A 26803-nucleotide genomic window follows, 5' to 3' on the forward strand; every position below is an offset into this window, starting at 1 on the left:
ACCATTCTCACATCTAGGATGGAATTTCTGATCAAAACCACAGACACAAAAATAGCTAGTAGCTTGTGGAGAGATTTACCTCACCTGACTTCTACTGTCTCAAAGTCAGGCATTTATTCTTAGCTACCCATCTAGGTTTCCTCTGCGGTCAGTAATTCAGAATAGATGCCCTGCTTTTTTATGGCTAAAATTATATAAAATGAATCATACTCTGAGACACTAGGAAACTTGCTGGAGATATACATCATGTGTCTAATCTACCTGATGCAACCAAACATTAGATCATTTCCCAGGGGATCCCTCTAACCACCAGGCAGGAGTGCCCATTCCTTGCTCACTGCAAAAAGCTGTTCCATCTCGTGCACCTAATTAACTATTCATCAAGGAAAAGCCAGAATCAAGTGGAGATGGGACTGCAGCCTAATCTGAGTCTTCAGAATCATCTTCAGCCTCAATTAGGACTTAATTATTTATACAAAGTAGAATAGGTCTGGTATGAATTCTTTAAAAGAAATTAGTCTGGCATCAGCTACCTTCAGGAAGAAGAAATTACAGTACATTGCAGGCCTCTAAGATTGCTCACAAAACTGGATTCTTACAATCTCATTTGCTCTACTCCTTCCCTCCCTGTCATATACACTCACAGTCTTGCAGGAAATGTAGGAACCTATCTTCTAAGATTAGCATGCTGAAAAAAGAACTGTGTTCATAACTTTGTGGGCTATTAGCAAGATTATTCTACTTGGTAGTGATCTGCCAGACCCCAGTTCCTCTCCAGAGGAATTCTGTTTCATGGGCAGTTCAAATTAAACTTTCCTGTCCCACATAACTCTGTTAAAAGAAGCCTTTCTCTTATACATTCTATCATTCCATTCTTAACTTGAAGATCGTAAGACTTTGTGATTTCGTCCAAAAATGTCTGTGCTGTGGTTCACCCCAGTATAACTTTAAAAAATTTACACTATATTAAGCAAAGCCTTAACAAACATATTTAATCAATTAATTCTTTTGCTACATCTTTGCAAAAGATGCTTCTGAGGAACACTATAAGCTCTTCTTTTCCTGGAGGGACCGATTGTGTAGCCTTCACATCTCATTCAATGACTTGGCTACAGAATACTTACGTTCACAGTTGATGAACCTTGCAGTTAGAATGTAGAGAGAAACAAAATTCTTTAATTTACAGCATATTCCCTGATATGCTGTAGGTACTGTAAAGTTTGAAAAAATGGAAACTATCCTCAAACATCACCGCATTTAGTAGCAAGATGCCAATTCTGTAATTTTTCTTTCCTTTCTTTTTCCATAAGTGAGTTTTGCTTGTGGAAAAATAAGAAACCATTGGTATTTAGTAAAGGGCAGCCAAATACCGTGGAGTTGATTATGGCCAAATGAATGCCTTGCTTTATTTAATCCTACTGAAGCTATACCAAAGCCTTTTTCATTGTTTATCCAATGTACTCCAACACAATGCACATTCACTCTGTCCAGAATTTTAGTATTAATATCTCTTAAGGTAACTGTAGAGCAGGATTTTCCATGTCAAATAAAAAAGGCATCCCTGTTTACTCCAGTATCCTAGAAGCTGCAAAAATCTACGTTCTGGAGGAAAGGGGTTCATGTCCCATAGTCTGCAAGCATGGTTATTCAAAGTTGAGTCTTTGAACACAAATTCTGAGCAGCAAAGAAACCTGCATGTCATGATTTTTCCAGATACTTTGATATAAGTGAAAAATTGAGTTTTTGGCATGCATTTAAAAGTGGAACTTTTTGACAGTAAAATAAAAGCAAAGCCAACCAAATCCCAGCACAGAAAAGCCAGTATTTAGAAACCCAGCAATGTTCTTCTTAAAGGAATCACTTTTGGCTTTATTTTTTGTTTGAGTTATGACTTAAGAATTTATCTTCAAGTTCAGAGCTCATCAGTACATCTGAAAAATGTAGCTAATTTCAGTCATCATGTAAAATTCAGTTCTGAATTTCCTTTTCCCTTTCTCTTGTGCTGCCCAGTTTCTTTAGGTCTATCTCGAATATCTCATAAGTCTCCATGAGGGAAACCAAGAATAACATGGCAGTAGTTGCGGAAATACATATAAATACAATATCCTGAAGCAGCAAGAAACTCTGAAATGTGACTACTCACAAGAGTGTAAAACTTCCTGTTTAAATGGTCCTTTTTTTTTTTGGTAAAGTTTAAGCTTAAAGCCTCAGTGAACTAATGATATTAGAGCTCTATGGATTAATTGCAAAGAAAGAACAATGCTAGCACTGGACCTTCGTGAACTATCAGGTATTGATTAGCTAATTCTACAGGTCTGGGAACATAAAGTCCTACATCTTATAGCCAGTAATAACTCAGCTAAAATGCCATGAAGAATTATGTGAACAGGGAGAGCTGTTTCATGTATCTGAGCGCTAGTGTATGAGTGAGAAAGAAACAAGATCTTCATCACAAAAATTAATGCAATTGAAATACCGATATGGTTAAAGACTCTTGCAGTGACTTGCAAAATTAAAATAAAATTCCTGTGATAAAAGGAAAAGCAACAAAACGTTCACATTAAAGGAATTCTAGCTACTTAACAGAAGATTTATAATTCTGTGCATACTTAGAAAATTCTGAAATAAATATTTAGTAAATTAAGAAATTGAAGACTTCATAGGAGTCAACCAAAGTCCGCAATAGCATAGATCATTTAGTATAAATTGATTTAAAGATTCCAGAGAAAGTTGATACATTCTTCATTAAAGCTGGAAATACTAAACTTCATAGTTCTGCTAAAACTGAATTAAGAATAGTGCAAATAAGAAAATAAATAAAATCACACATGTATCAACAGCAATTTTTATAGACCATAAAATTGGAAAGAATAAGAAATTTTTGAAGTTTTTCATGAGACATTTTTGTAAAACTTGGGAAAAGAGCTAGTTCTAATGGTGTACAGAATTTATTATTACTACCCCTAGTATATTTATTATTACTACCCTTTGATTATTAGTACTTCTGGTACAGTGAAAGAAAGTCCTGAAAAAATTTCAAGGCATACAAAGAGCATTCTTAACAAGGATGACAACTATCAAGAGGCTGCATGAAAATTCACCTATTTCTAGGTCTCTGTTCTAAGAATCAGTACCTGGCAGGGTACTAGATCTAGTCAAATGACAAATCACAGAAGCCTTCTTCTCTTACTAAATCTCCCAAGCATCCCAGTAGAGCTGCAAAACTTTAGAGAACTATGGAAAATTCATACAAACCGAGGAATTCTGGATTGAGACTGTAGAGCACACTCATGGTGCTGTCTTTGTATGCTTATTTATTTAGCTATCTTTTGCTCAAACATACATACAAAATGTAAACAAGATGATTGTCATCTAATGAAATAATTCTCATCACCTTTTCATCAGAAAGAGCAAGAATGATTAACATTTTTCATGACTTTTTATTCTTTCTAAAAGACTTCCAGCTACTACGTGATTTGTATGGCAAGCTGAGAAGCAAATAAAATTGTTCTGAACTATAACTGTCACAGTCACATACAGTCCATTTTCCTGGAATAAATAATATTTATTTATGTATTAAACAAAGACAAGTAATTGGCAAGCCTACATAAACAGCTTTGTACTTACAGTGCCAGGTCGTGGGTATGGAATTCTGCCCTGATATGGAATCAGCTGGTGGTTTGGGCCCTCCTTGTGCGCAAATGGCCCATTGAACACAGTCTGGATGTCAGAGAGATGGTACACACACACTGCTGAGCCTTTAAATATGGAGCTAGAAGACAGTAGTAAGAGATTAGTATTGCAATCTACTAAATTCTGTATAGCTTCTCCATCATGTTGTATAGTCCAATGAGAAAAGTTACCTCTAAAATAACATATTTAACACAATTTAATGCTTCTACAGCATGGATTTAATAAATTTTAAATCAAGTAAACTAGCTTCTCAATATACACCATTACTCCTTGAGACCTAGCACTTTTTTGAACAGTGAACTGAAAAAAAGAGGAAGGAAGACAATGATCTACTGGTGGAATAAGAAAATTTTCCAATGTTCAATTTAAAATAAATATAATCTGACCCCAGTTAAATCAATGGCAAAAATATTGCTGACTTCAGTGAGACAAGAGTGTTATAAACTTTGTCCTGCCAAGCTAAGCTCGGCACTGGTTTCCAGAACTCCCTACCAGTATATTAACCACAAGATCTCCATAAGCCTCTTAAAATACACAGCTAGAATATTAATCAAAACATTCAGTACAATTACGAAATGGGGGCAGGTTGGGGCTTTAAAGGAATTATTGCTATATAGTTCTCGAATCTACCCACAAAATTGGTCTTACAAAGACTCCTTTAAGAAAGTAAAGTTTGATTCTTCTTGAGGAGAACATGGGGAGTCACCTACAATGAGGGCGTGGGTTTTTCTACAGCTCTGGGTTCAGCAATGGTCTCAGACAGCACAAGTGCTGAACAGCCTAAATTACCCAGTGATGACGAAGGGCACTAGGGCAATAATTTCCAGAGTGATGCTAAGGCTGCCTGCAGTGAATTAACTCCTTTTTTTCTCTCATTGCATGTAAGTTTTGAGATAATTATCTTAACCAAATGGAAACTCCAGACAGTCTAAAACCTGCCTGATAATACAACTCTAGTTTCAACTGAAGAAGAAGAAAAAAACCACCAGAAAAAAAAGGAAAACATTACACATAGTGTCTAAACAAGGAAAGTGCAATCCAAATTGCTCTCAGCTGTAGATAGACTAGTAGAAGGAACCTTTTAGATGGATTATGGTATTTATGGAAATTTTAGTAGTTATTAATAGATTTTATGAAATGTATTTAGTCTTTCCAGATGTTTTATGTTAGATTTACAGCAGATTATACCACTGAAATTATTTGTTTCCATATTACTTGGTTTCACTCTGTATGGTTTAGATAAAAATACTAACAGTTATTATTTACTGGGATATTTACCTGGGATGTTGCTACTGTTATGAGTTAGATATCTACAGAGGTGAAGATAAGGGAATTGTTAAGAAGTAAAAATCCTTGTGATCGCTGTACTTAATTAAGTGACACATTTAATCTATAGTTGAACAAAGAGAAAGCAAGGATGGACGATGTGGTTCATGATAACTGAAATTCAGGAGATTACAAACTTTACAAACTTTAATAAAAAGAGAAAATAGCTTGAGAGAAAGGAAAAAAGTGAAGTTCTCTCTTTGTTGTCACCTTATATGGTCCTGTGATTCAAACCTCATTTCAACTGCAGGAATACCAGGAGAATTAGGTAAAAGTGTTTCCAGTTGAGGCATGTTGCATCCACAGCCTAATCATAAGTGTGGTTTCACTGCTAAACATAACCTCAGCATTTTCTCTTTTTGTGAAGTAGGAATCATAAAATGTAGGCAGCATCAGATGTTTACAAGTTGTGGGATTCTTTTTTTCCCTATTGAATATAATAAAATCATATTTTCCTGGCTAATTCACATATTTGAGTAAAGACGACAGAAAAGCATATCAGGAGAAAATATTTACATGTAAAGATTTTTTTTTACTAGAAATTGCCACTAAAGGAATGAATAGTAGTATGTTAAGTAATTTGATATTTTTATCAAATAAATGTAATGAAATGTTTTAAAAAGCAGAAAATCTCTTTGAAGGCAATAACAGCTTGATAATACAGGACAGTATATCACTAACTGTGACTATTTCTACTCTGTACACTACCACTTTGTGGTGAGTGCAAGAAAAAAGTGGAAAAAAATGACAGAGATGGCAGCATCCGTGGTCCACCTGTTAGTCTACCTTTGTGGAGAGTTTTAGCGTAGTAAGTCATATCTAGTACTTCTACTGCCCTTGGAAGGTCACAGAATGCTTTCTATTCTGGACAGTGAAGACTACTGACTAATAGCAGGGAGCTTAAGGAGGTGATCAAACGCTAAATAAACTTGTCTTTTCGTAGCCAACTGAAGCGAACATGGGTTATTTTCCATCTGTGCAATCATCTGCCAGCTGAAAGACTGGAAATGATTTGTATGAAATCATGTAAGAATTCCTGGTTTGATCCTTCAGGCAGCTGGATGTCTGTCAGGAGGTGTTAAGTGCCCTCAGATGCCTCATGAGTTCACTGTGTTAAAGTCATTTAACTTTCTGCTGCTGAACGGTAACAAGTATCTCTCCATGGAAATGTTTTCCCAGTGCCAGCTGACAGTATGTCAGAGAGCAGCTTGCTCCAAGCAGCACAGCTTTAACCAACAGGAATGATACTGAGACTGTTACTCTTGTGTGCAAACGATGGCCTTAGCAGACATATAAAACTGGACAGAACAGACTGGACCACAAATCATCACTTGCAGTTTTCATATAGGAAACTGGGCAGTTCAGAGAGGCTTTTTTTTTTTTTTTAAATCTTGCCATTTACCTTGATGTTGTAAAAATTCCATACACAAGTGTTGTTCTGGGATTATCAGTCTCTAAAAGAAACACATCCTCTGGAAGAAAAGAAAAAGAAAAAAAATATTTTGAATGCTAATAGAACCTTCAATTTCCAGTTTTAAAAAAGGCTTATCACACTAATGGATCATATGCATAAATCTAGCATCTGAACATTCAGAAACAGATTTGGCCATCTAGCCTTACGAAGACAGAAGGCAAAGATTTTAAATATGTTCAGGATCCATGTTGCACATTTGTCTCTACTGGATCTTGTTTCAGCAGATTGTTTAACAGTAGGCAAACATTTAGGTTGCAGCAGGTCAAAGACAAAGAGTTCCCATAGACGCATGTAATCCAAAGCAGGACAATTAGGTGTTTTATCATCCAATATGCTCTCTAGGTACTAGCTCATTTTCAGCATGGTATGAACAACGCACAGCTTTGCAGTCAAGACACTGAGAGACGGAAACGTCTTGGCTCCTGTTGTGTAAGGGATCTATTGACTACACTATGCAAAACTATACCTACCCACTGAACTGAATTTGCCACCTGTTACCTCTAATCTGTTGTTGTTTTCTTACATTTCAGTGAAAAATACTTTAATCTCTGACAGTTTCTCCTTACAAAGCTTTTAATAACTACAATCCAACTACCTCTTAAATTTATTTTACAGCATACAAAAAAAAGGGAACTGTTTGAGCTTTTTCTCACAGGATATGTTCTGCAACTTTCCATTAATGTATATGGTTCTGTCATTTAACTCTGAATTTTTAAAATATTCTTTGAAATTTAGCAAAAGACTTCACTGTGCAGAACTGGAAGTGTTACACTCTTCTGCATTATACATGAAAACAGAAGCATGTGCTTGGTCTCTCTCAGTCTTCTGCATCTCCATCTGTGGTTGTATTCTTCCTCTTTGCTAGAGGATTATGTTGGGAGCCCAGGTTGAGAACATTGGCTGCTATACTGTAGCAGACCTACATTTTGTCATATAGAAAACTAAAAGCAGTCATCCTACTGTTGAAGCGGAGTAGGATGGTAAATCACAGCTCTGAAAGACAAGTTGCTGTGGTAGTGCTAAGAGGCACTGGGAATTTCTGAAAGTCAGTCCTACAAGAATCTTGCACATTCTGAGTTACAGCAAGTTAGGATCTGCTGCTAGGCCCACCAGGTTTCATTGAAACTTCAAACCAAAGCAAGTACACCAAGTAGTCATAAAGATATCAAGTCAAAAAGACTTCAATCCAGAAAAAAAAAGGATTACAATGAGGAGCAGGTCAGACTCAGATGCAGACCCAGCGTGAGACCCATTAGCTATTTATAATACTTATATTTACATTTACATTTATATTAATATACATACCAAATCTTTCAATACCTGAATTTAGAACTATGACTTTGTACATTACAGCTGTGGACAATACAGAAGTTGAAACTTTCTGATAATGTTGTTTGGCATATAAGTATCAAGACATGAATCTATTAATTCCTAACAAAAACAAACCTCTTTTGACTGTTGTATAGACTATTTACTGAATATTTACAACATTCCACATGTTGAACTGAAAACCTAAGTACCTGAATGAGTACTGAGAAACGGTATCTCTTCTTAGTATTATTGCTGGTGCCAGTAATTGGATTGATTAGGATTATCTTGAACTATCAAACTGAGGCCTCTACTCAGTGATTAAAATAGAAAAATTGTATTGCAGAAAAGCTGTGTGTTACACGGTAGTATAAGAAACAGTTTCAAAGAGATGTTAAAAACCGGCTAGCATAACCTTAACAAGGAGCAAGATAACAATAGACTTTGTTTACATGTTACCTTCTAAAAATTATTTACATATATAATTCCTTTACATAGTCAAAATTAATTACCTTTATTTCAAAGATAATGATAATTACTCACAGAGATTTATAAAGAATTTTTTAATTTCCTGTCATAAAACTACACGAGGAATTTCATCATGGATTTCTAAAGAGCCAAGATTTCACTGTCAACATCATGACTAAGGAGTTGTATGAACATCAATAATTAAATATGCACATAAGATGTAACTTTTCAGGCATTTTTTTTCCATACCTAATTCATCAAAGTACGTTTCTGTTCCATCTTCATCCATTACTGAGCACACAAGTCTTGCTTTCAAGAACGTTGTCCACTTGTTCACAAGACTACGTTGACCACCTGTGTCATTCTGAAAGGGAACAGTATTTTCAGAAAAAAAATACAATACAGCTAACATTTTAATAGGCTTTCCCACATTTTCCTTGTGTTAATTTAACCCATTAGCTACACAATCATGATGGTAAATTCAACATAAAAAATACATAGGTCTAAACCAAATTCCCTCATCTAAATGCTACACAGACTTACAAAATCACAGAATCACAGAATGGTGGGGGCTGGAAGAAACCTCTACAGACCATCCAGTTCAACCCCCTGCCAAAGCAGCGTCGCTGTGCTCAGGTCACGTCAGGCAGGTTTGGAAACCTCCAGAGAAGGAGACTCCACAATCTCCCTGGGTAGCCTGTCCTAGGGCTCCCTCACCCTCACAGGAAAGAAGATTTTCCTCATGTTCAAGTGGAACTTCCTGTGTTCCACAGTGTGTGGCCATTACCTAGACACAGGCAAAACAAAAACTAGTTTTCTGAGACTTTCACAGACTTTCTGTGCTGAGCAAGCAGGCTTGGGAAGTTTGGGCAGTAGATTTTGTGCAGCAGCAGGATAAGACTCCAAAGGACTGTGGAGGCCTGCATCTCTCACTGTCACCTAGCCTGAAGTCCATGCTATCTCTAAAAGGTCTCATAGTCCAAAGGAGGGATTTTTCTTTTAGTCCTGACAGCAATGTAACTGCATCTGACCTAGTAAGCTATGTTGGCCCATGAGGTGGATGCTCTGAACTAAATTCAGAGATGATGGCTAGCATGAGTCAAGCTAGTTTTGGGCTATTTTAAGTCTTGTTAGCTTGGTCCAGAGCTGGCTTGGTCACAGCTTGTCTCTCCGGTGCAAGGTGAAAACCGTCAACTGCTAAACCAAAGGTGCAGAACAGAGGAGATATCTCCCGCCTCACTCTCCTGCTGAACACCTCAGATAAGAGCAAGATCTTCCAAACTGTACAGAACAGTGTCACCCAAGGAAAGGAAAAAAAGAAGTACAAAAGCTGAGCAAATGTGATTTCGATTAAGTGCTGTACATGCTCTTGCTGATGTTCCTGGAGCTGGAACATCATTTTTGGGTGACCCATAAGGGGTCTTGTGAGGTGTTCGTTCTTGGTACCATTGTAGTAATATATTTGGCCAGGCTCAAAGGTGTTCATATATTAATATAATGGTATACAAATATACAAATATGATGAGATCAGATTTATTTTCTTTATTTATATGCTTTGTGACTCTGCTGCTGACTTCAGCGTAGGCCTAAACAGGCTGAGGTCTTTCAGAAATCATCTGGGCTTCATTACAACAGTAACAGTAACAAATAAAGCTGTAATTGTGTGAAATGTCATTGCAAAAATACTCAAAAAGGCCGCTAGGCATCCACACAAAAATATAGCAAAAGGAAAATACAAAAAACATCACATGCCTCATCATATTGCTGGAGAAGACAGTTCCAAACATGCCCTCACAGTCATGCACAACAACATCACAAATCCCCAAATTCTAAACAAATCCAAGATTAAAGACAAGGAACACACAAACATTCACAATTATCTTCCCGAGCCTTCCCAAAAAAAAAAAAAAAAGGAATAAAAATGCTAGAATTAATTGTGCATTTATAATTATTCTCATTAAAAAAAATCCACCAGAGACACTAATAGCTGCTTCAATCATTTTTCATCTACAGCTGATTATAAATATGAAAAAGGAAATAGAGACAATAAGGAACACTGTGACAGTAAATTAATTACTGCACATGAGTATCCATAACTTCTGAATTTAATTTTCCTGTGCATGTTTTTAAAGTTAGGCTCTCACGTCAATGCAAGAACTCAGAATGGATATTGCAAAAATGAAAACAATATTTGAAAGTTAAATCAACCCATTTAAAAGCTTCGCTCTGATATTTGTGATTTGAGTGTGTTTGTGTGTGTGTGTGTGTGTGTGTGTAAGACAACTGTCTCACAGTTCAGTTCTTCTAAGCAAAGAAGGTACCTTATTTGTGCAAAAGACAGCAAGTTTGGAAATTCAATACTAGTAACTAATCTGACTCAGTCAGATAAATATACATAGGTATTACCAGATAAACCTAAGGTGTTCAGACCCTAGCTGTGTGTTCAGTAATAGCTTTTCTTAATTATTAATGTAGAAGTAGAAACAGGATATTTTTTTTCAAATAGAAATCAAAGGCTTTTTAATAATTTGATTTTTTAGCTTATTATGTCACACTAGCAGCTTGTCCCAACAATCTGGCAAACAAAATAGTTCTTACTGGGCATATTCTTGCAATCATTGAATGAATTTGCTTTGTGCTGCCGCTGTTGTCTGTAAGTCTTTCTTTGAAGAAGAAGTAGATTTTGGCATCATTGGGGTCAGTGCCATCTGGGATAACATGAGCATCCACAAAAATAGGCTCTGAAATGAAACAGTATACCAAATAAAAATGAAATCAAAAGATATACCAGTATCAGTAATTAATGATTTAAAAGTTAGCGTGTGATTCAAGGAAATGCTATAAAATGCATATAACTGCTATGGCAGGTTAAGCCATATGCTCTAGCCTCATGTCTGTATATACCAGATACCACCTGGCAGTCTTAAGTTTCTGCATCCTTGCATTATATTCCACATCAGATTTTCAGAAAAGTGACTCAAATGCAGAAGTGGTAGAATTAGATTACTGCAGAGATTCAGAGACTTGGAAGAAGTGAGAAGAATCAATGTGTTAATAGGAGCACTTAAGGAAAGACTCATTGAGGCAAAACATAAAAGTAAGCTGTTAAAAGAATCATTAGGGAAAAAAAAATAAGGTACATAAATAAGAGAGGAGAATAACTTGTGGAGTGCAGAAAAGGAAAGCAGGGTATACCAATGCTTGAATAGTGTTTGGATTAATATCAGAGGTTGCTAAATATAACCAAGTGTACATGTAAAACATTGCAAAGGAGACACCACTGAGACAGCAAAATAATTTATAACCTTATCAGCAAGCATAAAACGGACAGTGGACAAGTCCTTAGAAGATCTCCTCCTTTGAAGGGAGAATCAGAACCTCCTCTTGCATGAAACTTGTTTCTTTTCAATGACTATGTAAGATTGCTTGATCGTTTGAAATCCAGTACAAATTAAATACAATTCAAATTGAAAGAATGGGATACAAAGGATGATTAAGCATTTTAAAGGTTCTTTTTCCCTAATGCCATTTAGAGTGCCCATTTCAGAGTGTGCAGGAAAGTTTAAGAATGTATAGCAAACAAAAGAAAAATTTGGAAAGGAAATATAGTTTCCTATTCTGATTGCAATTCTGTGGTTTCACTGCAGTCACAGCCACACAGGAATAACAAGAGTCACCCTAAAAATATAGTAAAGACAAAACCAGAGTAACTTTATTTCAATACATCTGAAGTCTTTTCAAAATTGTAACCTTTATGTTAGCTGCTGTATAACCTTTGACATCTAACTCTGCTCAGAGATAGAAATTCAAATTAGTTTAATTGGAAGGAATCCTTTTATTATGAGTCAGGGAGAATTTTCACATAGATTTCAGTGAAGCCAAGAATTGAGTGTTTACATGCTGAACTTAGTTTTCCTACTGTTTCCTATTTGATAATCAATTTATTACATCTGAAATAAATAGCAATAATTCTTACTGACTTCTCTGATAATAGGACTCTCTTTTGCATGCATTTCGAATGCAAGTGGTGGTGAGTCCTCTGTACAGAGATGCATCAGTCATTTGAAAGATTTTTGTACACTTTCCCTTGAATAGCTTAGCTCAGTCTTAATGCAAAAAAAACCCATCAGGTGGGTTGGCCTAAGAGGTTGTCTCATGCAGTGAGCCCCTTATATCTATGTTTTGGCTACAATATGTATTCACATACATTTCTTCCTGGTTCAACTTCATATATTAAATTCAGAGAAAACATCTTTAGAAGATATGCTCTTTATTTTAGACAAAACAAAGCAGAATTTTTAAGAAAGACTCTGTGGTAAAACTAAGTCATCTCACCACTCAGCCACTTGGAGTTGTGCTGGTCAGTTCGCACGGCATTCCTCCTGGTCAGACTACGAAAAATGGCCGCATCCGTCCCCATAAAATCAATGTACATTCCTGAGAAAAGCTCTTCATCTGCAAAGAATTGAAATGGGGGGGGGGAAATCACATGCATTGTTACAGCTTTTGGGAAATACAGGTTTACTGATCTGTTTTTAGTTTAAAGTCTTCAGCTCTTTATTTACACGGGAGTCTATAAAGATAAATACTAGGTCATGGGAATGGGTTTTCCCTCTGATTTACAAAGACATAATCTAGAATGCACCAGAATCATCAGATCTTTCTTAAAGACTTTAAGGAACTGCATAAGCAAACGCAGTAGCAGAACTACATAGGCGGTGAACTCTTTGATATGAAGTTTAGTTGCTCAACTTTCACTGCTAAGGATCACTGGAAAACCAGGCTAGAGTTATCAAAAAGGATTACATTCAATTTTTAAAGTACATACTTCAAAAATCTTTTTTTGTTATGAGAGTAGACAATGACTGGACTGAATTTATTGCTGGTGTCAATTGGCATAAAATGTACTGCAGTCGATGGATCAGTGCCAATTTTTACCAACAGTATTGTCAAAGCTGCCCCAGGCAGCTTCAAGCTGACTTCAGTATTGCAGAGGCCAGACAATCATATTATTGAACTTTCAGCAGAGTAATATGGAGCAACAATTGTCCCCTTTTATGTACTTGATTCTATGTATAGAGTCATTATGCTTGAACAGAATTAGCCATGCGACTTTTACATTAACAGAACTATGAACTTCTGCTCCCACTGCAGGGCTGAAAATTCAGTCCATCACTCAGCATATACATCTGTGTGTGTGTGAGTCTGTGTGTGTGCATAAATATACATATATATAATTATAATTACACATACTATTATTTTCTACTCCATGAATAACCAAGCAATTTCCACTGACTAATGACAATGAAACCCCAGAGTAGAAAACAGTAGCTAAAATAAACTCTAACTCTCAGAGTGGGAGTGGTGGCTGAATACATTCCAGTACAGCTGGATCCTTTGATTGATGTTTTTGTCTGAATTCCTGGACTACCCAGAGAGTGTGGTCAAGCTGGCAAGAGTCTCAGGTTCAGAAGTGCTCGAGGTTATTTTTATGCTCTGTGTGTGTGCGTGCATGTGTATGCGCGTACATCAATATGGAAGACTATTGGCTCATGAGAGAAATAAAGCTCTGGAGGCTGTGCTCTCCTGGTGCTGGTTAGAGCCTGAATTGAACCCCTGCAGAGCAACCAGCAGCCGCTCTTTCTGCTCTCATCTCTCCCAGTGATGACAAGATTCATACACAGGGAATTTAAACAACACATTCGCGACATGTTTGTGGAGCACTTCCTTCCTGAGAATGCATCGACAGAGAGATGTTAGATCTAAACTGATTTACAACTGATTTTGTATATTTGCCTCATTGCCTCAATCCATGAGAGCTTTACTCTTATTATGAAAGAAACTGCCTGAAAGAGATCTTATGGTTTTCAAATGGCTTATGGTTTTCAGTAAGTGTTATGTACAGTACTATGCATATAAACATATGCACATACTGTAACAGTAGTACTACACCATGTAATTTTAATCCTATTACATATCAATGTTATTAGTTATGTCTTAAGCATTCCTAGTGTCTGCTTGCTAATCACATATCAGATGATATCTGTCAACTCTACTTCCTTTTGGTAAAATTCTTAAATTCTGCACAGCCCTTGGTCTGCACAGAACAATCAGTTCACAGTACCTCTCTTTGTTACTGGCGAGAATTACTGAATTGATGAGGTATGTCGGCTTTTATAAATATCTCAAAGTCCTGGTGGAAAAAGAGACAGGCATCCTGCACATTAGTTATGCCAAGCTTCTTCAAAGTACATTCTTCATCACTTTGATGCAAAGGATCTTTGTACAATGGCAAATGGTACCGAGTTCAAATTTGGATTTATAGTATCGGTTTCTTCTGAAGGGTGAATCAACTTTCCTGCTGTATTTTAGGCTGGTAATATCCAAAATTGTCAAGAAATTGCATCTATATTTAAAACTAGTTCTTTTGTTGTGGAAGAATTAGCTGGTCCGGCAGTATTTCCCATCTTCTGAAGTAAGGGGAAGGAATTCCTCCTGCAGAAGGTTGCTCAAAGGAGAGTCCAGCACACGTCATTGGTCCCCTCATTATAACTCAAACTGTGACTTACAAAAATCTTCCCTTTTCTGGCATGGATATTGAGGGTAAATTCATTCAAGCTTTATGTTTTTGAAGTGATTGGACTTTGTAGTCAGGGAGAAAGTATGAAATGCAATCTGTAAGACTTTTTTGAAAAAGAATGTGACCTTTGCAGAATAATTTAAACTTTTAGATGAATTATGTCATGGAAGATAAATCAAACACAAGGGAAGGTCTCTTCAGTCACATAACTGAGATATCAAGGAAGATAATGTAAAGTCTACTAATGAACAAAGCTGCTATAGATATATTGTAGAAAAAAGTCATCTTACTGTGTATACAGTAATTCAGAAACAATGTACTTTAATGTTGCAGGAGAAATAAGGAAAGGTAACTTCATTTTTCAATGACAGTTGATTCACTATGTAATACCAGAACAGCAATGAGTAGTAGTGGATTAATCCATCACTGACTTTGAACAAACATTGTCTTTAGGCCATGAGTGTCTGTAAACATTGACCATAGATCACTGATAAAATTGAGCTAAGTGCAGCCAAGGTTCAGAGAGGTATCCAGACAGCATTTACCTGTCTTCTAAAGGTGGTTCAGTTCATACTTCTGCAAATGAAGTTGTCTTTTGTACTAAATATATTTGCAATGAGAAATAATTTTTAAAAAGTACTTTTATCTTTAATAGACTGTGTAGAATAGACTATATGACACTTCCCTTAGGCTCCATGAGACTCAAACTTTAAAGGAAATATCTGGAACAACACATCATTGCCATTGATTCCAGTGGAAACTCGATGTTAGAAACATCACATATTGTTCTTTATAAACCTTGGGTGAAATCCACAGTATCTGTGTGCACTTTACTTGCTAAGAAAGCCTGAAAAATCTGTGCAACTGCTGTTCCCTTCATAGCCAAAAAATATAGCAAGGAGTAGGCATATGATGAAAAATCAAGACTTTGGCACTAGAAGTCTCTGAATGTTCTGCAAATGGGAAAGGTCAGGTTAAACTAAGCATATATAATGTGTCTCCTGGTTAAAAAAAATCCGAAATCCAGTTCCTTTACTGATGACTTAGGTTGCACAACGTATATCCCTCCTTAGGGTTTTCATTTAGGTGTGCAACAGACACTGCAGTAATTCTTTGCTAATTCTTTGGGTATATCTCACAAGCACTGAGTAGTTGCCAGCAATTCAAAATAATATTTGAGGTATGTCAGTTGTATCACTTTCTGGCCTTTCAAATGGAAGAAAATCGCAAAACTGGTTGGGTATAAAGCCAGCTGAAGAACGAAGAGCCTTCCAATAGCTAGTGGGCTCTACAGCAGAGATGACAACAAAAATGAAACTCAAACTAACTAAAGTCTTCAGGCTATCTTTCCCTGGTTACTCTGAGATTTTACAAATAATTAAATGAGACACAAGTGCTATTTAGGATGAACAAGGTCAAAAACTGTTCAAACATAAAATGCGAGACAGGGTAATGTAAAGTTGAGACTAATCCTGGGAAAAATGTGTTAGCTGGAAAAAGGACAACCTTGTTTTCTGTTTCTATTTCTCTTTCAAAAGCTTAGTTCTGCATTGCTTTTTTACCCCCTTTTAGCTTCATGTAAACCTTGAAACAAGGATGGATTCAGCCCTTGTGCCCTTCAGCCAGACACAAGGTACTGCTCCATTGAGGCTGAATTCTGTAGCTAGCTCATTTCAGACATCCTATCAATCTACACCATGCATGATCATACAGGTTTAGACCTCAGCAACTTTCAGTATCTTTACTTACTGATCATAACAGACACCGTGTTCACATTAGGGTTGAAGGAACAGCGTCCCTTTCCTGATTCACACTTGGAGTCGATCTTGAAGATTTGTTCCTGCAACATAGATTTGTGTGTCACTTTTCATTTCAGAAACCATCAGATGTAAAGTGATCTTTATGCTTGGCTGTTTACATCATTGACAATGCTCAGCACTGCTGGGCACTTTTGCTGTACTATCAGCAGTTCAGCTTTCCCATTCAGAATTTCGTCATCTTTTCAGACAATTTTTACATTGATACAATTGACTCAAAGATTTCATTTATTTTCAAAACTCTTGTTATAAATTCAAGGCATTGAAACGAGGAATTTTTCCCTCTAGCTCAGTTATTCTTTGGAGAGGTTGACTGACCTCTGCAATAACGTCTTTGGAGCTTACTTCTGTGTTTTTGAAGTTATTTATCATTTACTTACTGAATACCTGGTGATAGTTACACTAGTCTAGGATATTATAATCGAGGTACTAAAATAACACTTATTAAATTAAAAAAAACTGAAGACAATTGTCATTTGGTGATAGTATAAATAATTTGCTCTTTCCTGGACTATCATAACTCCCATACTTAGCTTTGGTGAGGCTGTACCTGAAATATTGTGCCCAGTTTTGGGCCCCTCTCTACAAGAAGAACACTGGAGAGGATCCAGAGGTGAGCTACCAAGGAAAGGAAAGGATTTGGAGCACGTATTATATGAGGAATGGCTGAGAGATCTGGGGCTGTTTAGCCTGGAGAAAAGAGGGCTCAGGAGAGACCTTATCACTGTCCTGAAAGGAAGCTGTAGTGAGGCAGAGGTCAGTTTGTTCTCCCTAGTAACAAGCAATAGAACAAGAGGAAATGGCCTCAAGTTGCACCAGGGGAGGTTCAGGCTGGATATAAGGAGGAATTTCTTTACTGAAAGGGTTGTCATGCATTGGAAGGGGCTTCTCAGGGAGGTGCTGGAGTCACTGTCCCTGCAGGTGTTTAAGAGATGTTTGGATGTTGCACTTAGGGAAATGATCTAGTAGTTGATAGGGCTGTGACAAAGGCTGGACTTGATCTTAAAGGTCTCTTCCAGCTGAAATGATTCTATGATTCTATGAACTCTAAAACTCTCCTACATTACACCTGTTTTCTTCAATATCATGTCTTTGATTATGTGTAGAGCTCCAATTCCATAGTGATAGATGATTTATCAACATCTTTTGCAGTAGCCCAAACTCTCTTTGAATTTTTTTGCTGGTTAGGAATTTAGGTATGGGGATTTGTTTATATTCACTGTGATTTATAAATAGGAAATACATTTTGCAACATAGAAACAACCTGGACTACAGATTGAAATATAAACAGTATCTTTAGAAAATTCACCCATCTCAGTGCACCTCTTCACTTCTTGGTTCCCAGCAATACCAAGGAGCACAGCATACTGAGCAAGAAGGGACTCAGGTTTAAGTCCATTTCTTAAAAACTGTACTCACTAATAGTAGAGACATCAATCCATAGCACACTGACTCATATCTTTTTATACTAAACAGCCAACTTGTTCTTAGTCTCCCATAACAGTCTATTCTTTAGTGAAAGGCCAAAAGTCACAACTGCAAGAAAAAAACAACCAAACTTAAACTACTTCTGTTTCAATCCTAAAAGGCAGCTGCCAAAAATTTCAAAGAAAGGCTTATGTGATGCAAATGAAAATGTATCAGTTATTTGACTAAGGGTAGCAACCCTCTATAATGCTTTTTAAATCTCAGGGGAATGGGGATGCCACATCTCTGAGCAGCCATTTCATGACAGCAAATTGGTGACTCCACCAATCTCAAGAGCTCAACTACAGCAGGAAGTTTTCATATCCATTATCCCCTACCTTTATTTCCCCCTCTTCTGATTTGCCTAATTTAATCACAGTGATCTTATCTATTGTTTCAGTAATGAGCTCTCTAAACAATGCTAAAACATAAGTATGAAATTTCTAATATGACCTTGGATGAGGGTTTTTTTATTGTTTTACTTTGAGATTAATAAGCAGTTTGATGTTAATCTGTATTTACTATGTTATACCACTATTTACCAATTCAAAATGCCCATTACTGTACTATTAAACTAGCTCCAGGATTACACTTGATTTTCATATATATTAAACTACTTTTTAGTCCGTAATTAATTCATGTAATGATTACATTTCTTTCTGTTTGTATTTGCTTTGACGTTAGAATATATTCGGGTGACTAACAGAGTCATTACCAAAGACCAAAGCATCAAGTGCGCAGAGCAGGAAAATGAAATATTTTTTAACCTCTGTTTCAGGGAAGGGTAACATTCTGCCTCATCAATCAAACCACCATTTTAGTGAGATTATGTGGAATCCTGGAGGCAAAAGAGCAAAACAAGCCCACGGTTGTTATGATTGTTGGATATGACTCTTAGTATCAGGCTTTGTAGCTTCTAGAAAAAAACAGATGTGCTTTCTAAAATATTCATTTTGTATATGCAAAACCAGTCCTCTGTGCATGGAAAACTTTACTAAATTAAAGGTAAAATGATAAAAGCAGAAACAGAAATGAGTTCTCACTAGTCCAATCACCACTACATAATTCCTCATTCTGGTCTATTAATTAGTCATGCATTGACATATTCGATGAGTTCAGAAGGAAATGCTTGGTTTTAAACTGTTATGCTATTGTTGGCCTGTACAGTAATGAATTTGAGCATGCAATGTCTACAGTCGAGTGTCTGACAGATTCCAGACGTCTGAAACAGTAGTTTATTTAATCAATTGATCATAGGCATGTAGCTGTACAGACAGGCTAAGTGAAGCCAATTCTGCACTTCGAAGACATATATCTTTATTTTTAACTTAAGAAATGTAACATCTTGCATCATCTGGAGATGTCATTTGCTTCCCTTCTCACCCCTGCCCCCATCTCATTTACAAAACCCCTAAAATTAAGGATTTCAAGCTCTCTGGACTACAGTGCTACTACTTCACCTGATAAAGAAATTTTTCATTCAATAAAGACAAATGAGATAACCTTCCATGTTTTACATAATTTGCCAAGGAAAGCTGACCTTTGTTTCAGAATACATCAAAATCAGTTAATGCAGACTCTGTTAAACAGAAAGGTGGATTTATTTACTCAGTTCTGCTTGCCTACTACATTTTTAAACCTAGGCCTCTGAAGTTCTACTTGTAGATAATTCATTAGGTGCAGTGATTCAAACTATTTACTCTGTTAAGGAGATTGGAGCCAGGTAGGGATCTACCAAAAGCCACCAAGATCATCCCATGCAAACTTACCTGGAGAAACAATGATTTATCACCTCTCTCTCAACATCTACATAATCTTTGGTCTTGGCCAGAATTCCCATCCCACTCCCAATGAAATTAGCGATGAATTTCCCAGCATCTTCCCTAGAAGCCAGTCCAGCTTTTAAAGCTGCCCTCATATGGCAAAACACTCTCTGATTTTCCTTCCCAACACATCTGCTTCAACACTGTACAGGAAACATACTGCACACCCCTGTGCCTGCAGACATGAAACTGACCCAAATGCTACTGAGGTGCTGGGTCTTGGTGGAGTCCCCTTCTTTTTCCTTCTAGTTGCTTGATTTATAACCTATTACATTTGCATATATATTTACATTTTAATTCAGGAAACTTGCACAAGACTTTTATGAAATATCTGTTACGTTGTATATTGAAATACATAGTGAAACTGAATATAGAATAAATGGAGATTTATCTAGAGAAAACCCAGATTTAAACTTTGGAAGATCTCACAGTGAAGACAAAATTTACCAAGGGCAAAACTAACAGAGCAAAAGTTACCTGTACTGTGCATCTAGTGTTCAGCAAGCATTTACATACCTGAAATGTTACCCCACTCAAGAGCTTCTCCTAGGGATCAGTAACAGATAGAAATGATAAAAATTGCACTGCATATCTTACTTTTTATCTAACTGGCTATTTTCTTTCAAGCATTTATTGTTAGTTTTTTAAACTAATGGTAGGAATGAATTCACCAGGCAACATCAAATAAAAAGTAGGATCAAATGTATCCTAGTATATGGGATAACCATGAAATTTTGGACAACCATCATATTTGAGGCATGGGTTTTGATCATGGCTTTGCTTCTAACAGGACAGAAAACTATGGAGCTTTATTTTTTCAATTGGACATGGGCGAAAGGACTTATTTTGATCATTGATTTTTGCATTGTAAAAATATTGACTTTTGTGTAACACTAGTAAAATGCACCACAAAATCAGAGGACAAAATGCAAAGAGCCTTACCTCGGACCTGCGGCCTCTGTTGACATACACACAAACAGGGCTGAAGGCGCCGCTGCCACAGACGTACAGGTGTGTGCGATTGTACGACTGTATCACACGCACGAAATTTCCACAGCCATGCTGCAGGGAGCACAGAAAACAGTAATTTCACATTGGAAAATCTTAGTAGATGTTGAGAACTCTGGGGAATAGACATGGTTTACAATTTAATTAGTATCATGAAAACAGCTACTGAATTTGGTAGTCTCTGTAACTGAACAGCTGCAGTCTTCTGTTTTCTTTTCATGCCGTTTAGCGTAGTCTGGGAACTGGGCATCAATAGGGCACTACAGAGGAGTTATAGAGGAGTGTGTCAACTTTGCCATTTACACACAGAAATTTAATTTTCATCCACAGACTTCTCTGTACTTTGCATGGGAAGGAGCGGGGCCTTCTTACATCCATGTAAACGGATGTTTTCTTTCCTTGCTGTTTGCAGAAAACTTTTCTAGAAGACTCCTAGGTAAAGGAATACATGCTGAGAAAACTCAGAAGTCTTTGAGGATCAAGACTAGGAAACAATTTCTACCTGAACAGTACTGGTATGTGGCACTCACTGTCCTGCCTCAGTATCATGCCATGCACTTTCCAAATGTGTGAACTATACACAAAGAACTCATGGGTGGTGAGATGAACAGCCCTTTAAGGATAGCCTTCTGGAGTAATCATCTCACACATACTGAGTCTTTAGGCCTCTTCACTGATGATCTACAGATAAGCAACACAAGCTGGCTTAATGCCAACATTCTTCTATTTTAATGCTGTCCAGCAGGAGGACCATGAGCTTTTGCCTATACCTCCACTGTTTAACCACCAAACTCTATTTGCAGTTTTCTAAGTGATTAATCAGGGTACTGCACTGCAAGTCCACAACCCAACAAAGCAAGAAATTATTATTTCAGAATACACTCTATAGGATTCTGGTTCAAGAGCACTAATGCTTCAGTTTATTTCCCTTTTCTTGATACTGGAGTACTTTGTGCTTTTAAATCACTCTGGTCTGAGGTGACAAGAGGTAGATGTCTTTAGGACAGATGTTTGCAAAGGCAGTGGCTAACCTGTATTTACAGACCACCTGTGTTTCTCTTGGAGCTGATACAAAAAGTCACTCATTAGCAGTGTCTAGGGAACCGCCTCACTATAGATATCTGAAAGTGAGACATCTATACCATGGCATCTTATCACAGTAAATGTAAAGAAATAGATGTCAGACTAATGTAAGCATTCAAGCTAGCTTGGTGAACATACTACTTAGAGATGACGATTTTCAGTGCTGAAAAAAGCCTCAAAAGATGACAAATTCAGACCCTAATGTTTGTCTAATGATAGGGCTAATGAGCCCCCTCCTGAATCTCCTTGGAGAAGAATTTGCTGATTGCATAAAGTCCTTTACTAGCTGCTTCAAGTGCATCTATTTCTCTTTTACCTTGTGATAGTCACTATTCTGTGGTAGGTCCAACATTATCACATATTCATTCTCTCCCTCGTTTTCTTATTTTTCATTTGAAACTGCTAATTCTTCTGGATTAATTCTCTGCTTGTCCTATTGTTATCAGGTATGAAACTCAAAACAATGCTATTAAAATCAAGCTATAAATTTTAAGTTGCAAACATTGATTTTGCATTGGGTTTTCTTCTCATTATTTGAGTGAGCTTTCAACAAGACACACTATTGATTTTAGTGGGAGTAGCAGATGCTCTTCAGTAGCTCTTTTTGTTCTCTTTTAAACTCTTGAGGACAAATATAAATAAACTTAACATAAACTTCTAATTTTGGAACTTACTTTTTCTTCTGCAATACACAGATGAGATTAAAAAAATCAGCTGAAGTCAATGGACGTTGACATTCTTAATTAACTATGTTAGAGGATATTAGCAGTACTCATAATTAAACTGTTGTAAAAACAGGGGCTCTACCTAGAATAATCTGTCCACTAATGCAGCAATTGGGTACTTCAATATGAATAAAAGCTAGCAAAATCTGACCACCAAATATCCTAGATTAAAACTTCTCTGGAGACTCTAGTATTTAGTAGTATCTCAGGGCTTTTTCCCATAGATCACATATTTTGCATACTACTTTCTATTTAGAGTATCATCTAGGTTTTTCCTAATTTTTCCCTAGAAGAACATCACCATATGTTGGAAACGTGATTAAGACTAATCAACCTGTGTGTTTCATAGAAAACAAAATTTCTTAGCCAGTCTATCCCAAGTTGATGATGCATTTAACATTGTAACTAGGGTAAACATTAATCACCATTAACAAATTATTTTTATATTTAGCATAACTTAAGCTACTAGCTGTAGAATTTACTGAACACTGCAGTATACAGAACAATGTACAGATGTACAGAAACACAGGACATTCAATAAGAAAAATATTTGTTTTTCACTATCATAGCTCTCAAAAAGGAAAGCAGATAAGCTGCCATATTAACCATAATATAGTTATTAACTATATTCTAAAAGACTAACCATAGTCTAAAAGACTCACTCTTTTGCCCTGCAGCAATATAGTGGAATACTCTCCTCAGCTTTGAAAAGCAGTAATTACGGCAACACTCCACCTACATTTCTTACAGTTACTACTTACAGCAACACTTCTGGTTTCCTTACATTCATCAGCATTTGCAGTAAATTTTCAAAGTAAAGCCCACACATATTTTTCTTACAAATGGGCTCAAGTGAATTATTGCAATATTACTGTAATTGAATTGCATGTCATCTGTAGGCTTAGTTAACAATAGAAAATGTGTAGCTAAACAAAATAGAAATACTAGGCATGATATAGAGATCTTTGAAATAAATAATAGTTTTTATACTAAACTTGGTGGACTTTTACATTAATCCTATTGTTTCTGAAAATAAAAGCTCTTAATATACACATGCTTACATCCTTTAATCACTAATGATTCTAGGTATATGCTGAGGAGTATATTCCAAAGATGTTTATATCTAATATGAAGGCTTCTGATGTCCATAGTCTTTTTCCTCAAAATAAAATAGAAGCAACATTTCATTGTTTTTTTTCTTTAGGAGTGAGAAAATGCAATTTTCTAGCTCAGATTGGGTTCTGAATTCTAATACTAAAATATCAGTTGGAAAACCAGCTATACCTAAAGAGCTAAAAAGAAAATCAGGATAAAGACCTTTAATGCTGTTGAAGTGGTAAAAAGTCAAAAGGTAGATACAGAGGATTAAAATGTGAGTTTCTGCCTTGTTTTTTTTCATTTTTTCTGTCTTCTGTCAATAAAATCTAGGTATATACAGACTGTAAATTCAAATGACTTTAGGTAGATAACCATCTTAACATACAACTCTATCTAAGACAGGATCGGCTGTATTGTACCACTCACTGAGTCTTTCAAAACAGTTCACTTCTATCCATTGTGTATAAAGAGCACATAGGGAAATTACCAGCAGGTCCTTTGGAAGGTGTCTGAATTTACATGGGAGAATAACCAACTGCAGTGTGACTCAACATAACCTCTCTATGGTCTGTGTTGCCCATGATTCCACAGATCATCTTTAGCTATTTCTAGTAAAGCATACATATTTCCAGATACTTATTTGGGTATTGTTTTTTGGAAGTAATGGAAAGAGTTATTTGGGGCATTCCTGAGTCTGAGGTCTTCAGGCTGCACACAGTGGGTACCATACATTCCCAGGGCAAGCTGGCAGCTGCAGGCTGAGGGAGCTTCCTCAGCAGGCTGTGCAGCATCATCCCCATGAAATATCTCAAAAAGTACTTTCACCTAATTTGACTAGTAACTAGAAGAAGAGACAAGGCTGTAGACAATGCATATCTTTTTCATTCTGTCAAAGTCTGAAGGTGCATTCTATTTACAAGGCTTGTTTTTTCATAAATTCACTTTATAATTTGGCCTGCTGAGCATTTAAAAAGCTAAACAAACACTTCTTTTATTTTGTTGTTGGCTGCACTCAAGGTGCTCTTATTTTATTGCCAAGTAAGTAATTTGTGTATGTGTATGCGTATATGTATGGCTTATAACTTACTGTAGGATCTTTGCCAGCCATTTTGCACTCCTCAACCTTGTTTGCTGACGCTGGCCAGAATATCTGCAAGGAAAGAAGGATATTTTTAAGTAGGATATTCTTTACATAATAAAATTTTTCACTGCCTAATTTACACATAAATTAATATTTAATATCTTTCACACCTTGATTATAAGGCAAAAAAGGATTTTCACTGATGAATGAAAGCAACTTTCTATCTTAGCATGAAGTAAACATAATAAAGGCCCAGGTCTTTGACTAATCTCAATTGATTTGACTAAATATTTTAAAGAGAAGTTAATTTATTTAAACCTCTTTCTTCTAAATAAGAAATATTTTCATCACCATTGTCTAAATCACTATCCATCTTTACTTTTTCCTTCCACCGAATTTCTGGAAATTGTTCAGACTAAAAACTAAAAGACTAAAATACTGAAATGAGGATTCTCCTAAAAAAATTTTGCTTTTAAGAACAAAGGTATAATAAAACCTGCTTTAACTCTTAAGGTTTTGGGCTGATATCTTATTTTCTTTCCCAGGTACCTTGCACTACTGTTAGTTTTCAGACAAATATCTACACATCTGAACATTTATCTGATCTATACTCAAACTCTGAAGTTATTGAGCTTCTTCCATTATTTATTTTAATTTTGATATAGAAAAGACATCAATTAGAAATCTCTCCCTAGATATATAGTGACAAAGTCTGATAACATTTAGCCTCAAGATAACATAATAGCATTAAAAGACCTCTGTATATACATATACACATACATATATATGCTGAGAATTATAGGTATGTATGCATATGCACATAGGGTTTTCATAGAATCATAAGATTGAAAAAGTGAATATGCTATAAAAATAAATAAACAAAAGAACATTTGGAATTGAAGAGATTAACTCTGAGACTAATACAATGTGATCGCATTCACTGCCAGAAACTTTTGTATGTTTTTGCCTTCTGACAATTTTTGTAATTCTTGTTTTTCCAGACCTAAATAGGCTGTTGAAATATCTCACACTTTTACACTGTGAAATGTATTTCATGCAATAGCATCCTTCATATCTAGAGCAAACTCTGCACAGACTTAAAACTGACCTGTTAAGGGAAGGCTGGAGTGTGCCATGCGGGAGCCTAGCAGCTCCCGGACAAGGGTGGTCAGATCACCGCTGAGATGGGAATTAGCAGAAAGGTCACACAAGCTATTTCAGATCAGGGAAGGCAGTCCCATTTCAGAAGAAGATTTCTGAGCCATTAGGAGGAGGAAGGACATGTTCACACCATCACAGGAGAGGCATTTAATTTAAATGTGTAAGTTAGAGTTAGCCTCCCTGGACTCCCTGAACAATCATTTCAAGTAGAGAAGCATGTCCAGAGGGTGATTCAGAGCAAAGCCTAATTTAACCATGCTTAATCACTCTCCACTGGGGACTTTCTCTCCTGACACATTAAAAGCCTTGCCTCTTAAGGAAGGCATTTAACTTCTCTGCTGCAAGCTGGATAAGTCAGCCCCTCAGTGCTCCTGAGGTACAGTAATAAAGCCCATAGATTAAAGGATCAGATGAATTTGGTAGAACAAGACCTTTACAGTACATTTTAAGGTAGTGTTGTAGCTGTGATAATCTAAAGATAGGCAAGGCAATGTCTGTTTAGAGGTAGTATCTTAACAGGTACTCTTCCCCGCACACAAGTCCTTCTGCAGGCCATCTATTTTTTAAGCTGAGAAGCTGGATTTGAACTGGCTATGGAGACAAGACAGGAATCCGTGAAAGAGGTTTAAAGATTTGATAATGTAATTGTTTTCATATACAGTTTAGGGAAGTGGGACACAGAGACTCCTTA

The 26803-nt window shown here is 36.5% G+C and overlaps 1 protein-coding gene across 2 annotated transcripts in view; it reads right to left on the reverse strand.

Annotated features, from left to right (window-relative positions):
* Positions 1–26803, reverse strand: part of SEMA3C (semaphorin 3C) — a 123747-nt gene that overhangs the window by 28088 nt on the left and 68856 nt on the right. For both annotated transcript variants that reach the window (XM_062019704.1, XM_062019696.1), the window contains exons 4-11: positions 24958–25020; positions 20899–21018; positions 16599–16689; positions 12605–12724; positions 10868–11010; positions 8519–8633; positions 6422–6491; positions 3628–3772 (exon numbers count right to left, since the gene is read on the reverse strand). In XM_062019704.1, the coding sequence (XP_061875688.1) occupies positions 3628–3772; positions 6422–6491; positions 8519–8633; positions 10868–11010; positions 12605–12724; positions 16599–16689; positions 20899–21018; positions 24958–25020 (867 nt within the window). The remainder of the gene's footprint in view (positions 1–3627; positions 3773–6421; positions 6492–8518; positions 8634–10867; positions 11011–12604; positions 12725–16598; positions 16690–20898; positions 21019–24957; positions 25021–26803) is intronic.

This window comes from Colius striatus, chromosome 1 (assembly GCF_028858725.1).
Source record: "Colius striatus isolate bColStr4 chromosome 1, bColStr4.1.hap1, whole genome shotgun sequence".
NCBI lineage: Eukaryota > Metazoa > Chordata > Aves > Coliiformes > Coliidae > Colius > Colius striatus.